This window comes from Amia ocellicauda, chromosome 7 (genome assembly GCF_036373705.1).
Source record: "Amia ocellicauda isolate fAmiCal2 chromosome 7, fAmiCal2.hap1, whole genome shotgun sequence".
Taxonomy (NCBI): Eukaryota; Metazoa; Chordata; class Actinopteri; order Amiiformes; family Amiidae; genus Amia; species Amia ocellicauda.
Window position 1 is genome coordinate 4,774,421 of NC_089856.1, and position 16,211 is coordinate 4,790,631.

Here is a 16,211-nt window from a genome sequence, read left to right on the forward strand (position 1 = left end):
CCAGATCTGCAGGGACACACGGATCCAGGGACACAAACTCCCCAGCGATGTCGTTGAAGTTGACAATTTGGGAACATTCAAAAATAGACTGGATAGGATCCTTGGATCACTCAGTTATTAATGGACACCAAACGAGCATGATGGGTCGAATGGCCTCCTCTCGTTTGTAAACTTTCTTATGTTCTTATATTGTGTTACTGTGACTTCTCTGATTCCCCCCCCTTCCATTAGCACATACCTAGGAATTGACTGTATTATGTCTGAACTTGTAACTTGTACTAGGATGTATGTTTATTGTATGTTGTACTGATTGTATTAGGGTACTTTTGTAATGCTTCTTGTGTAAACTGTAAGTTGCCCTGGATTTATAACCTGCTAATAAATAAATACATATATAGTAATAATAGGCACAATTAAGCATTTTAATGATATGGATCAAACAAAAACCAGAACAGCACTGCGGCTCTCTCCAGGACCAGGACTACTGATGATAGGAGGTCACTCAGTGAGTGTGTGGACATTGCTCAAGATTCACTAGATGACTCCGATGACCCTGGTGTGGGAAGCTCTGGCCTGACAAAGGGCAGGTGTACCGTACCTGAAGAGTGTCTGCACATTCACAATGGTTTTAGCGTCGGCCATGTAGTCCTCCTCGGCTATCATGGAGCTCTCCTTGTCCACCACCACCATGGTGGCTGCAAATGTCACCCCACTTCGCAACAGACTGTCCAGGCTGGGAGAGAGGGGGGGACAGAGGCAGAGAGAGGGAGAGGGGCAGGGAGAGGGAGAGCGAGAGACAGGGGCAGGTAGAGGGAGGGAGTGGGGCAGGGAGAGAGGGTAAGAAGGACAGAGGGTGAGAGGGTCAGGGAGACAGAGGGAGAGAGGAAGTACAGGTGAACACTGCTTAAATTTCAAGCAGCACTCCAGTAAAGCACCAGGATAGATCGACTGTGACCAACAGGTTGACACAATGATCCTAATGTTAATCTGCCATCCATCTTCAGCAATCTCAAAGGCTCAGAGCTTAACTGTACTGTCTTTTTCTTTAAAACATATTATTATTGCATTATTATGGTTATTTGGGATCTGGATCAAGCTACCCAGCTATGAGATTGTAGGAGAGAAAAGCCATTGGCAACCGTTTAGTTTCTGTCCCTTGATTCAGGGATGAGAACACACTCCCCAACCCGCCAGCCCCCTTTCTTACTTGTCAATGGACCCCACAGTGTAGTAGACCATAGGGAACCAGCAGATAGCCTCCAGAAAGTGGGCTTCTGGTCTAAGACAGAGAGGAAAAGAGAAAAAGCAGAAAGAGTGTGTGAGAAAAAGAGGGAGAGAGAGTCTGGCGGGGATGGGGGGATGGAGGGAAGGGGGGATGAGGGGTGAACAGGTTTTAAAGTTAAGCATTTATGTGTGTGACACAAGCAGACATGGTTGATCAAAGCTCTGAGGTTTAGTCAGTGTGTTTCTATGGGCATTAGAATTCCAGGGCTCATGAAAACTGTCTGAAAAAGTCAGTAACTGGAGACACACCACCTACGGTTTTAAATAAGACATATCCCTTTAGCATATGTACACACTGAAACTAGCACTAATCAATACTAGCTTCCTTTCACCAAATGTATTACATATGAGTCCCTTGTTCTTATAGCCTTTTCTCTCTCTGCTCCGTCCTACCTCCAGTCTCTTCTCAGCTAAAACATTGTTCTGGCAACTTACGTATATTTATTTTTGGTGTTTTTTACTTTACTCCAATTTGTACGTTGTTATTGGTGAAGCATACTGACAAACACACACTCACGGGCTTTCCAGCAGCAGCACAATGGGGTTGAGCTCTTTCTTGGGCCTGTAATACGCCCGCAGAGGCACTATAAAGTTGTAGAGGCCGTTCCCTGCGCTCTCCGCCGACACAATGATCAGCTTGTTTCTGAAGCCATATGCCCGGGCGTCTTCAAATGGGAAGTGCTGACAAGCCTGGAGAGAGGGAAGGAAGGAGGACAGACATCTAAGGAATTGCTGAACAAAGTTAGGGTCAGGATCTGGGGAGTGAAAAAAGGCTGCTCACAACATTTGTATTATTGTTACTCTTTTAAATGTAAAATGTAAAAATCGATAGTTACATACACTGAGCACTGAAATCATTTTAGGCACCAACTTTAAGACGTGAATCTAAACACTTTAAAAGGGTCACACAGTTCACACACGAATGGTCTGAACCACATCCCAGAGGTCATCTAACCCCCTACCTTGTCCAGGCGTAGACAGCAGGATGGCACTTTCTCCTGCAGCAGGTGGCACAGGGTGGGTGAGCTCCCGATGTATGGAGAATTCAAGGGGTATCCTTTTACCCACCTGCCAGAAATAGAATATAATAAATGCCAACAGTTACCAAAACAATCCCCAACTCTGCACTATGACCCCCCTGCCTACCACAAATGTAGAACACATCCTATTCACCCTAGATCCTACACCTAGGGTTCTGCAGTTCTTGACCGGATTGGCCTTTGAAGAGGGGACAGTTTGGAAGTGGGGCTGTGATTCGAAGAAAGTGATTCACAATCTTAAAGAGGGCATTGGGACCCAATCCACAGGAGAGACACCCCCTGCAATCCAGGAAGTTTTGTAGGTCAAATCCATGAAACCAGGATGGGCAACTAGGACTACAGGGTGCCACTGTTTTCATTCCACACCAGATTTGAATTACTTAACTGGAGTCATTACAGGGTGAATTTCTTATTCATCAAACCATTTCAGTTACTCATAAAATAAACACCGCCAGTTCAAATTTTTTTATTAACTTTTCTAGCAGTCCAGTGATGATTCTGTTTGTTCACAGAACTGCCATCTTATGCCAACCTAAATTCCTAAATTCAGAGGTAAGAAAAGCAAACAAAAGGGTTTGATGATCAAATCAACTAAATCACCCTGTATCTGGATAACATACCATATCACTTCCAGGTATAAATCGGCTTCTATCTGAAAGGAACACACTCACAATTAAAACCTGCTAGGAAGGATGCCAGACCCTCAAGGACAGTGATTGCCTATCCCTGGATAGAACATTCATTCGACTTAACCGTAAGCACCCCCCCCTCCCCGCTTATGAGCAGGCGTACTCGCTGGCAGTGTCTGAGTCGGGGTCCTCGTCGTCCTCTTCTGCCCCCCCCTCGTCCTCTGACTGGTCACTGAGCAGATCGAAAGAGGGCGGCGGCACCCCGTCCATCAGCTCCAAGACCGGCGCGATGCTGTGCCGCCGCTCCCTGCTGGGGTCAGAGGCGGGCAGCGCCAGGGTGTTGGCCCCCTCGCCCGCGCCCCCCCCAGCGGACTCCGGGCTGCTTCCGCTGGAATCGTGCAGATCCATGGCCACCGTGCCTGAAAGAGCACGAGATAGAGGTTACTGTGGTGGGACGGCCCACTCCCGGCTCCGCTGCGAGGGGATGCGGGTTTGTGACCCCTTTGCACTTGGAAGCTGGGGCAACACATCACACTGCACTGCACCTGTATCTGCCTATGTTTACAAGACTCGAAGCGATCTGACCCCTTGGATTTGCCTTTGTTCTCCTTATTAACCTTGGTGATTTTGGATTTTTAATATTTTATTTATTTTCGATCACAACTGCAGATTCCCCAAGCTAGAGGGACATGTTTTTTTTTTGCCTGTTAGAAAATGTTCCCGACAGTCTTTAAGAATGAAAGGCACACCCTGGTCTCTTTGTGTCATTCCCCTGTGCAAACACAGTCTAAACCTGTCACAGTTACACATCAAAGGGGACCAGTCCACCCCCATCTTTTTTAGTTGCTCTTTGCTTTGTGGGTCTCATCCAACCATTTCTTACTGAAGGGTCCTAGGAATCTGCTTCAGTCATGCTAGGGCACAGATCGTTTCACACCCTCGACCATCTTTGTGTATCCACTGGTGATTTCATTATTCGGGGCTGAGGTGATTAACATAACTTTGACATGGGCACCACAATGACATCATAAACAGGTGCCAGAAAACCACCCTGGCAAGTCTTGTACTCGGACAGATGAGAGCCCATGTAGAAAAAAATCTAACTCTTTCACCAACTTCGTCTAACAGCAAGGAATAAAGAGAAGCTGCATTCACATAGAAAACATGTATAACAGCTCCAAGTTTATTTCAAAAACAATAAACTCGATTTGGGACTGGAAGGCTATGTGTGTATGCTGGGAGGTTACAGGTTCCTACACTGGTCTGTCATTTCCACTTGTGTCCCAAAGCAACTGTTGAACAGGGTCTCCATGCTATATTTTGTCCCTACCTGCCCTGATTATGAGCACCTGATAACACTTTTTTTGTGTGTTCTTGTTACTTCCTGGCCGCTTATGCTCGCGTTGCCGATGAGAAGCACGAGAAGACTCCTTTGGGCTGAAGTGTGAGAGAATAAGGAACTGAGGGAAGGGGGAGGTGGGTTGGAGCTACAGAGCTTCCACAATATATCTAGGCCACCGTGTTCCACACTCCCACACAACACCTTTGTGTCTCAGAGGCGCCCTGCTTTCCAATCTGAAAGCACACACTCCAGTGCTGCAGGCATTCTGCGTGCGGTTTTCAGCCCAGCTCAGCCTGGAACAGACCTGGTGCTCGACGTCACTGTGAAATCAGTAACACACTGCCGACAACATCACTAATAATACTACTACTGTTAATAATGAAGTAGAAGGAGAAGAAGTGGTTTGATAGAAAGCAGCTGACACTTTTGCAAAACATCATACATTTCCACTCTGCTATACTGTGCAAAGGTAGCGAGAGAGAATGCTATGTTCTATTCCTTGGGTTGTTGCTTTTTGCCAATTAATAAAAAGTGAAACTCTAATATTAAAGCTGATGAGGAAATAGATCAACTTTGATTAACAATTAGTATTCACAGCAATACAATTGAGCTGACCCGAAATAAATCTGTCAACTGATCTATCACCTCAAAACCAAACCATAGGAAGAGCAATCAAACATGCCACTGGAGGGCGGAATTGCACTATTGTTCACAAATTTGAGCCTCTATCCGGGACACATTGGTGGGCTTTTTTTTTTTTTTCTCCTCTCATCCACAATCTTTCTATTTGGTCTTCTTATATTTCCATTTGTCTTGTTCTTTTATTTTTTCCCTTCTCTGAAGGATAGGAGGCCACTGAAATGAAGCCTACCAAAGGCTAAGTCATCTAAACTCAGTCATCGCACCCAGTGGTTGAAATCTATGAGTCAAGACATTTCTTGTATACCTCCCAGATCGCTGCCATATGGATAGGAGAGCCCCTACCCTTCCCGTCTGATAAATCAGTTGTCATCAAACGTGATCCTGGTATAAATGCTGTTATTTTAGCAAAATTCATAATAGGAACTGTATTAGTTTAATGTCATCAACAACAGAGGAGAGGTATAAGGGTATGAATAGTATTTATAGTAAAAGTTGCTCCTGCCTTGTTCAGACTGCCTGACAGTCTTGTCTCTGTGTTCTTCATTATTGTGTTTAACTATAGTTTCCAGTAAGCTCCATTCTTCTGCTGCTTGAAGTTGTCCCCCCCCCCCCAATGCAGAGCATTTTTAGTTTCTTTTTTCTTTCATGCTTGTCCTGCAGTAGTAGGCTGAGAGTCTTTGTTGATGTTACTGGCACCAAACTCCCACCCCCATTTTATTTGTAAATGGAGTGCACCTGTACTGATAACAATAATAATAAATATCATTATCATAATGAACTCTATCATACTCTTACACTCCAAGCTGCCATAGACAAAACATACTTATTTTCAAGGAGAGATTTATTGGGCACTCTCTGGGTGTTCCCTATGGGATCACCACAGTATTTTGAGTCCCAAAATGAAATTAAACACATGAAAGCCCATAATCCTCCACTCACGGCACTGTAGATTGTATTTGCTCCTAATTTATGCTTTGTCTTTTGCTGGTGGTCCTTTTGCAGGGGGACTGAAGTCTGGTACAGTTAGTTAACTGGCTGAGAACACATCTTAATTAATGTTTAAGTAAGCAAGTATGTGGGCAGCACAGTTTGGTCCAAATGAGCTCCAAAATTCAGAACTTGTCAAAATAGTTGCTGCTTCATTGATTGGAATATATCATTTGCAAGTCTTTATATGCATACAAAGCCTCATTTACATGTCCTTTTGTGTTGTTAATATCTAGTGTAAAATGCAGAATGTTGCATGACTCGAACTCCCATGCAGGAACCGGGCACCCCTATTTAAACCCTCTGGTTCCCACGCGGGTGTAACCCTTCACCCCAGAACTGCTCCCCGCCACAGAGTAACTAGCACGCACACACACACACACATGCCTTCCTTGGGCAGTAACCCCCACCCCAGTATCCAGGCCGCGGCTATCAAACCCAGCCACGATGCTGTAGAAGCTCTCTTTCAGTCTGCCTCTGACTGGTAGGGCACCATGGTAGTAACTCAAGCTCCAGCAGGCCCCTTTAAGCCCACCCGGCAACCTTGGCTGGGCAATTCTCCCTCTACAGGCTGGCCTGGGCTCCCACTTCTCTGCAGATCGTTGGGGTCTGCACATCGACACCCTGCTGCCTCTGTTGCCGCTGCCGTGCTGGATTGCATCCTTGGATGTCTCTTGCATTGCGCTGGAGTGGACTCCCCACGCAGCAGATCCCCATCTTCTGCTGGGGTGGTGCTCTTAGTTAGCTACCACGCATCTGCTCTCTTGCTTTACCCCTTTTTTGGGCACATAGAATCTGCTGCTGTAATGTGAACTGCGGCGTCACCAGCTGCTCCTGGCACTTTGGCACTGTGTCAGCATCTTCCAGCGGAGTCTCTTCGTTGCAGCCGGGTTGATGCGAGTGTCCCTGGTGCTGCTCCCCCGCATGAGTGTCCTCTTCGTCTGTGGAGAGCTGTATCTGGGCCATGCATGCCATCTCTTTCTCCCGCAGAGCACCAGAGGCCATCTTGTTTACATCCTTGACAGGATGGCTGCACTTCCGCTTCTGCTCTCCATCTTCCAGCGTAGGTCTCGTGGGCTCAGTGGAGGTCTCTTCTGGCAGGGCCTCGCTATCACAGCCTGGCTGTTGCGGTTGCCCCAGACTCTGTTTTTCCGGCTGAGTTTCCTCTTTCTCGCCGGACCTCCTCGCTGTTGGTGTCTCGCTGCTCCGCCTTGCAGCCATGCTGGGTCCTGTCACGATGCATGTAATCTAAGCACACCATTACTGTCCCATACATCACTGCTTGTCCGTACAACACCTGCTCCACCACCTCCCACGTGTCTTCACTCAGACGTTCTCTTGTCGGGAGCTCTTTTAGGGCGCGCATCTCAGTAAAAAAGAAAAGAAAAGGCACAGCTTGTCAATTTCTGCTTGGACACACTCACCCATACTGGCGATGATGCTGTGGACTGGGAGCCGGGTCAGGCCATGGTAAATGGTCTGGGGCAGCCCGGGCCCCCCCCGCAGCACCTCCTGCTGGCTGAATATGAAGGCCGAGTTCTCCTCCTTGGAGATGTTGATGTAGAAGCAGGTGTCTGAGGCGCCCATGATGTGGCAGGGCCCAGGGTTGAGGAGGATGTTAGCGTTGTCCACTCTTCTCACACCAATCAGGCACACGCCATACCTTGGGACAATCAGAGATACACACTCTTAGATGGGATAGCTAAAGAATGGGGTGGGGAAAATACGGGAAAGTGGAGTCAGTGTATTGTGTGCTCTTACAGTGAGCTTGTTCGGAACTCACTTTTTGTGGGCATGGAAAGAAGCAAAGGTGAAACTCTTTCCCTGGTACTCCCCGAAGAACTTGCTCTCCTCCAGCCGGATATGGTACACCTCATTGGCCGAACAGCGGCTGTACATGCGATGCCATTGGTCAGCCGACCCAGCTCCAGACTCTCTAAGAAATGAGAGAGGGGGTAGACAACGGGAAGGTGGAGAAATTAAAAGGGGGAGAGCAGGGGAGAGGGAAAAGGCCATGGTAATTCTGTAGTGTTGTAGTGTTAAAAAAAAAAAAAAAGTAGTCAATATTTTGATTGAAGTGCCCAATCCATCCAGGTTTCTTTGTTTTCTCCAATCCATAGTTTAAGATCATTTTAACCTAACCTAGCATTTATTTAGGCTTATGATCAGTACACTGTAGTTAAAGCCACATAACTCTAATTAAGACAAACTGACTGATTTATTAATAATGTATTAATACTAATACTAATACTAATACTAATAATAATATTATTAGACACCACATTAAACAGTCTGGTCGTAAATGCAACAATGGAAAAACAGGTACAGATGGTAAAACAGCAAGAAGGATTGCATTTCTTGGAAGCTGCAGAAAGGGACACTATAAAACAAGTGAAGTCGAGGTCATGTTATTTCTGGTTGGTTTTGTTCATCAGTTTGAATTTTTCACTGCCAATTTTTTATCCAGCTTTCTTTAACTAATCATTCCAGACAGGGTGTCAATAGGTATCTTTGTTGGAATATTTAACTGGCATGGTGAGAAGAACAGAGGCAATGGAGAACAGCTGGCTCTGTGGAGTGCCGCCTCTTTAAAAGAAGGCAACACTTGGAAATGGGTTCACTCACTAGAGGCCCGCTTTCACATTCCCCAGATATAAGCTGTGTCTGTAGCCCCTTCTTTTTCTTCCTGTTTTCTTTTCAAAAATGAAACAAACATGCAAGCAGCAATGACAAGCAAAACAATCACATCAGTCGTGATATCAGGAACAGTTTGAGATCTGAGTTTGAGTCCGTGTGCAGTACTGTCAGACTGACTGCAGAGTTCCTTTCCCCAGTAGATGTATCGACACCCTGTGGGCCCAATCCATGCCAGAGTGAGTGGGATGGCTGATGAAGCTGGTAGTCTCTCTATCTCTCTTTGTGGGTGTGTGTGCCACGTTGGGTACTCACCTGCCGAGCGGCTGGAAAGCTCCTGCCCGTTGCCTGAAAGCCTCTGGGGGCGCTGTTCTGAAATCAAGAAGGTTAGCATAACAAGCACTTAGCTCATAGTTCAGCTCAGTGTTCTCAACCATTACTTCTGCTCTCCCCACTTGCCTCTATGCTCATATCTGATTGTTAAGTCAAGCGTGTTTCTCAATTAAATCTGATTTAATGACGAAGCAGAGGCACTTCATAATGACTTTCCAGAGAAAAGGACAATCTGGAAACTGCAATCAGGCGATGAAAGCTCATGGTAATATTGTTGCAATTTATTTTTCTGATAGATTTATTTTAAACCCCTCCAAAAAGTATAAGTTTTGCATTATGTGACTTACTTTACAGTTTATTGAATGAAGGAAAAAAAATATTTGAATGCATCTAAATAAATTTATATTTCACCATGCTGGAATGGAGCTGCATATATGAAGAGCAGTTGTTTAGGGGATAGGGAGACATTACCCAGCTAATTAAGTTGGGATATTGTAATATTTGAGCTCAAAGTCCACAAATGCAGACTGGATTGGTGGCAAGAGGCGGAAGCCCACCACACAAGACAGTGATCTGAACGAAACGACACACCTCTGCCCTGAGGAGATGGTTAAGCCAAGATGGAGCAAACCTCACAACAGCAACTGGGAAATGGGAGCCTAAGAGAAGGCTGGGTGGCCGGATGGGCAGGGTAGGGAAAGTACGCACTGGCCTCTGGAGGTGTGGATGAGCAGCGTGATGAGGGTGGAGGTGGCGGGGCACACACAGTTCAGGGCCAGCATGGCGTACTTGAACTCCTCTTCACAAACAACGTGATCTGAAAGGAAGATGACAAGAGTAGGGGGTCATGAATGTTAATGTAAATAAATAAAGAACACAATACAATATCATATATATATAGTATATATACACATATATATGTAGCGCTCCTCTATAAATCCCATTCCAGTAACAACATTTAAAAATAATACATATGTGTTTTAAAAATTTGATTTAAAAGCAGCCATGGTTTCATACCTGGCTGAAAATAACTGGAACAGAGCTCCACAAATGAGGAGCACAACAGAAACCCTAGCTCAAATAAGTATCCCTGTGTTATTTATCTTTTTATCTGGAACAAGCTGGGTTATAGAAGCATCTCACCCAGGAGTTTAACACATGTTACAGGTCCAGAGCGCTCACCGCAATCCCACAGAGCTGACCCCGCACCGTCACGACCACCTACTGACATGATCAACCTCTAACCCCTAAGCCCATCACCTCAATCTTCCCAATCATCCAGATTTTCCTGCCAGTGACATGTTGATAGTGAGAGGCAGTTCAATCACTGAACAAGACTTCCAGCTGGGAGAGAAAATAGACCGCGCTCAGATGCTGAGAATGTATCTATGGTGGCAGTGTAGATTTGCCATTCTTCAAAACCACAATTACTCTTTACACAGCTGTGTGCCGGAATCGTCTGGAATTGATTGTTTGCAGATCAGGTGAAGCGTGTTTGCGTGCTGGAATACATTTCAGCTCCAAACACAGAGGCAAATTCTATTTCTCATCACTTCTATTCTCTGGTAGATGTACCTTTATGTATTTGCTTGATATTAAAAACACTGAAATAAAAAGGTGTGTGTGTGATTGGGGTGGGGATGCCTTTCTCTTAATTTTTACCTTTGGGCTCCATTGACTATCAGGTCCATCTCGTGGCTTGATGGTTTACAATTTGTTCTTGCACCTGCTGTAGGCTCACGGCTACTAGTATGCTGTGATGCACACTGCAGTAAGGTTTTTATTACAAAATGCCTGGTCAGATTAAGTCATCGTTTCCCCTTTGAGACTCTTTTTTGAGGGCATTTTTGTTGGCCTGACAGCATTTAATTCACCAGAAAACATAAATAGAGAATTATCAGCTGTCATATTTAATAGATACACTTCCCTGGACAGCTGAGCGACACAATGACTACAGCTGTCCAGGCCGGCTTCAAGAAAACAATTAACTTTTAATTAAGGCAAAGGATTTAGAAGTCATTTTTGTCCTGCTGAAAGAACCAATTCTGCATGCACCCTCTGAAATGCACATAATAAAGGCTTTTTCCATCCACAATTTTCCCGCACTTGTAAACCCAGGATGCCCCGTAGATGCAGCTGGTAGAACTGACAACCTGAACCTCCAAGCACCCAAGACTTCTACCCATAATGCCTCTGTTGTCGCTTTGAAAACTGCCCTGCTCAGGGAATGTCTGGCTGCAGCAGGTGATATCAGAGCAACGATAATAGATTGAGTAATAATAATAAGCTTTGAAGAAATAAAATATTCTATATCTGTGGACATTGTGCACCTCATTCATATATACAGTGTATGTATGTATATATATATATATATTTGTTTTTGTCAGCAATTATTTACCATTTACCACCTTGTCAGGGGAATTATCTTTTTTCTAAGATGGAATCAATTTCCTTATTCTGGCGTATCAAAACTAACATATATTCATGAATCCCCAGTTCTCAGTCTCGGATGTTGAGAGCTCGGGGCCCTGCAATTTGTTTGTTTTATCTTTGAAATACATTTCTTGCATCACTGACTGTTGTCTCCAGCTTATTTTTTCACTACAATCTCTGCTCTGGTCACAAGTTTGCCATCAGCTTTGAGAGATCCTTGTCTTTTCCTGAGATGCTAACTTAGTCAACCCAGAGTGGATTCCCATGGGAAAGACAGAAACTGTTGAGAAAGAAGCTATTTGGGGATCTCTGAGGAAGGTCACATCCCCTGTGTTTACCTAAAGAGCCTGATTAAGCCACAGATGGGAAGAGAGAAACTGTGGGATCTCAATGCGTTCCAACTTCCACCCTTTAAGTCTAAGAGAGTATGTCTCAGTATAAGATGGTGACTCTTGTCTGGAAGGAACCACCAGATGGTCTCCTCGAACGAAGAGGGTGTTTCTGGGGGTTGAGCAAGGTGCAGGATAGATTCTGCTGTCTTCAAAGAGTGAATTTGGGTTGGTGTCCTATTCTTTTTTCACTTGTTCCAGCTGCCCACCCAGTTCTGTGTATGCAGAGTATGTATACCTTGTGCATGCTGAAATGAGTTAATAAAGACCTGAAGACCGTGTGGCTGGTGTGAAAATCTCACAAGAAAATTACCTGAAACCCCCTCATGCCACAAGGAGAGATATGATGTAAGAACTGGGAGGTTTTCTATACACCTCCAGCCCTTGTTATACAATATATTCTGCTCTGATCCCACTGGAGTTGACAAAAAGGAGGGAGACCCCATCAAAATGTGTAAGCTGAAGCAAGTAGCTACTGTTTCTTCTCCAGAAACTGACAATATTCATTTTGATGCCCCTTATCATTGCAAAAAACAAAATAAAAAAACACTGTGTACATTAAACAGTGGCACAGACAGAAGGCTAACACAGCTGTGAACACAAGACTGTCAGGCACACAGTAGCATGCTTTCAGATGGGAAACAATACAAATGGCTTGAGAGGGTTGTTAGGATTCAGCTGGGAGGATATAGGGGTATTTATATACAGTACTGTGCAAAAGTTTTAGGCAGGTGTGAAAAAATGCTGGGAAGTAAATATGCTTTCAAAAATAGATATGTTAATAGATTATATTTATCAATTAACAAAATGCAAAGTGAGTAAACAGTTTGGTGTAATCACCCTTTGCATTCAAAGCAGCATCAATTCTCCTAGGTATACTTGCACACAGTTTTTGAAGGAACTCGGCAGGTAGGTCGGCCCAAACATCTTGGAGAACTAACCACAGTTCTTCTGTGGATTTAGGCAGCCTCAGTTGCTTCTCTCTCTTCATGTAATCCCAGACAGACTCGATAATGTTGAGATCAGGGCTCTGCGGGGGCCATACCATCACTTCCAGGACTCCTTGTTCTACACAATGAAGATAGTTCTTAATGATTTCTGCTGTATGTTTGGGGTCATTGTCATGCTGCAGAATAAATTACAGACCAATCAGATGACTCCCTGATGGTATTGCATGATGGATAAGTATCTGCCTGTACTTCTCAACATTGAGGAGACCATTCATTCTGACCAAATCCCCAACTCCATTTGCAGAAATGCAGCCCCAAACTTTGCAAGGAACCTTCATCATGCTTCACTGTTGCCTGCAGACACATTCGTGTACCGCTCTCCAGCCCTTCAGTGAACAAACTGCCTTCTGCTACAGCCAAATATTTCAAATTTTGGCTCACCAGTCCAGAGCACCTGCTGCCATTTTTCTGCATCCTAGTTCCTGTGTTTTCGTGCATAGTTGAGTGGCTTGGCCTTGTTTCCACATCGGAGGTATAGCTTTTTGGCCGCAAGTCTTCCATGAAGGCCATTTCTGACCAGACTTCTCCAGACAGTAGATGGGTGTACCAGGGTCCCATTGTTTTCTGCCAATTCTGAGCTGATGGCACTGCTGGACATCTTCCGATTGCAAAGGGAAGTAAGCATGATGTGTCTTTCATCTGCTGCAGCAAGTTTCATTGGCCAACCACTGTGTCTACGGTCTTCAACATTGCCCGTTTCTTTGTTCTTCTTCAAAAGAGCTTGGATTGCACATCTGGAAACCCCTGTCTGCCTCGAAATGTCTGCCTGGGAGCGACCTTGCTAATGCAGTATAACTACCTTGTGTCTTGTTGCTGTGCTCAGTCTTGCCATGGTGTATGACTTTTGACAGTAAGTCTTCAGTAACCTCACCTTGTTAGCTTAGTTTGGCTGTTCCTCACCCAGTTTTATTCCTCCTATACATCTGTTTCTGTTTCAGTTAATGATTGTGTTTCAACCTACACATTGAATTGATGATCATTAGCACCTGTTTGGTATGATTGTTTAATGATACACCTGACTATATGCCTACAAAATCCCTGACTTTGTGCAAGAGCACCTAGAAGAATTGATGCTGTTTTGAAGGCAAAGGGTGGTCACACCAACTATGGATTTGATTTACTTTTTTCTTCTGTTCACTCACTTTACATTTAGTTAATTGATAAATATAATCTAATAACATGTCTATTTTTGAAAGCATTCTTACCTTACAGCATTTTTCATACCTGCCTAAACTTTTGCACAGTACTGTATATGTATATGTCTGTTTTACTGAACGTGCCCAACAGTTGCCATGCGCAGCAAAACTCCTCACAAATTAAAAATCCAACGTGATTATTTTCCGGACATGTGTGGGTGGGAGGGTGCTCAGACATATTAACAAGTTCAGAAAATGTTCCCCTGGATTTGGACAGCACAAAGGAAACAACCAGTTTGCTTCAACAGCAGAGAACAGCACCCAACGAGGAACACGGATCACATTTCCAGTTTCTACCTCCGCACCGGCCCCATTTCCTCTACCAGATCAAATTATAACTTAATCAGGACCAAATTAAAAAGATTTCATCATGGTCTTGTTAGCAGTTTCCAAATACACTCACAAAAAGAAAGAAACTGCATAACTACTTAATGCAAACAATATACACATCTTCTATAATAATAATATTATGCTTTTAACTGGAAGGACTTACAGTTGTCACAAATTACACACAGTTCAAGAATCATTGTACAGTTTGAGCTTCAGTCTTCAGAGTTACATCAACTAAGAGTAAGGGGTCCTCCAACAACCACCCCAGCAGGACTCTTCCACTAATCTCTATCCAAATGGATTATTGTAGATGTAACAGAGTGGTTTTAATGTTTTTTATTACTATTATGATTATTTCAATTTCAATTTCAATTTCATGTGCTTCTGTGCTTCCGTTGCAATGGAAATGCGTCTTGCGCTGTGCTCAATGGGGTATCCTGGTTGCTGGGACGAATTGAAGGCATGGCATCCCTTTAAATGTAGAACCAATGAGGATGAAAGGAGCCCAGCTGTACAAGAGGTTGCAAGCTGGGAGAGCAGCTTGCAGAGAAGAAGAAGGAAAAGGAAAGGAAAAGAAAAAGAAAAGGAAAAGGAAAAGGAAAAGGAAAAGGAAAAGGAAAAGGAAAATCCAAAGGTTTGCCCTGACACTTCAAGAGCTCTTCCAGAAGCTGCAGAAGAAAGACCCAACTGGCCTGGGAGCCAGAGATCAACTCATTCTTGAGCAGTTAATTGATGGCCTTAGTGAAAGAGCTCTATGTCGTGAGTTGAGGACTCAAGTGTTGACCCATCCTACTTCCTCTTTTGCAGCCATCTTTAAGGAAGCACAGATTTGAGTGGAGGCTGACGGAGAGGATGCTGTCCTTCATTGTCATTCAATAGGAAAAGTGTCCCTGACTGCCCCTACCCAGTTATATTTACAACAGCTAAAGAAAGATCTGTGGGATTGGATGGCGGCGGAGATCAGAAGTCAGGTTTGACTAAGGACGTAGTAGCCGATTTGAACTTGTCAGTACCAGCCCCAGCTGCCCCCATGGGTCAATCTCATAGCCCCACAGATGCCCCGAGACCTCAACTTAGTTCCCCAGCTGTCCACCATCACTTTGCAAAACGAGAACACTCTTCGTCTGTGTTTAAGCCTCCATTTGAATACAATGACCAGGGAAGACCTATCTGCCAGAAATGCCGGGAGCCTGGACACATCCAATGGTACTGTTGGCAGAGAGGCCGACCCAATTTTTTCAGCTTGGAGCCTTTAAACTAGCTGGGCCCACTGCCTGGGACCAGACAGTGGGGAGAGTAGGGGGGACATCCACCGATAAGATGTGTAGAGATGTCCTGGTTGGGGAGAGCCCAGTGAAGTTATTGTGATTGTGGTGAAGATGGCTGGCAAGGAGATTCCCTATCTTCTCGACACCAGTTCTGAAGTAACAATGCTTCGGGAGAGTGTTTTCAACCAGCTTTCTGGTGCCCATGGAGCCAGACTTCAAGACCCCTCTGCATGGCTGACCCTCCGGGCTGCCAATGAACATAAGAACATAAGAACATATAAGAAAATGTACAAACAAGAGGAGGCCATTCGACCCATCGTACTCGTTTGGTGTCCATTAATAACTCAATGATCCAAGGATACTATCCAGTCTGATTTTAAATGTTCCCACATTTTCAGATTCAACCACATCACTCGGGAGTTTGTTCGAGATTGTCACAACTCTCTGTGTGAAGAAGTGTCTCCAATGGCTGGAGTATCCCCTATGTTGGCTGTTTAGAGATGGATGTGCAGGTTAGAGCAGTTGGACATCCCCAGTGTGGCATTATAGTAGTTAGATACCACTGTCTATCCCATACCCCAGGGTTGCTTGGGATGAATATCATTCACCATTGTTGGAAGATTTTGTTCCAAGACCAGGAGAAGAAAAGAGCTTTTACTCTGCGAGCTCTTCATCACACCCATAGGACTCTATG

General features: G+C 44.6%; 1 protein-coding gene across 1 annotated transcript in view; it reads right to left on the bottom strand.

Moving 5' to 3' along the window:
- LOC136753799 (potassium channel subfamily T member 2-like) overlaps window positions 1-16,211 on the bottom strand; it is a 53,646-nt gene that overhangs the window by 13,317 nt on the left and 24,118 nt on the right. The window contains exons 6-14 of the mRNA XM_066710190.1: window positions 9,600-9,708; window positions 7,708-7,860; window positions 7,349-7,587; window positions 6,698-7,153; window positions 3,117-3,372; window positions 2,247-2,352; window positions 1,802-1,974; window positions 1,208-1,279; window positions 599-733 (exon numbers count right to left, since the gene is read on the bottom strand). Of these exons, the coding sequence (XP_066566287.1) occupies window positions 599-733; window positions 1,208-1,279; window positions 1,802-1,974; window positions 2,247-2,352; window positions 3,117-3,372; window positions 6,698-7,153; window positions 7,349-7,587; window positions 7,708-7,860; window positions 9,600-9,708 (1,699 nt within the window). The remainder of the gene's footprint in view (window positions 1-598; window positions 734-1,207; window positions 1,280-1,801; window positions 1,975-2,246; window positions 2,353-3,116; window positions 3,373-6,697; window positions 7,154-7,348; window positions 7,588-7,707; window positions 7,861-9,599; window positions 9,709-16,211) is intronic.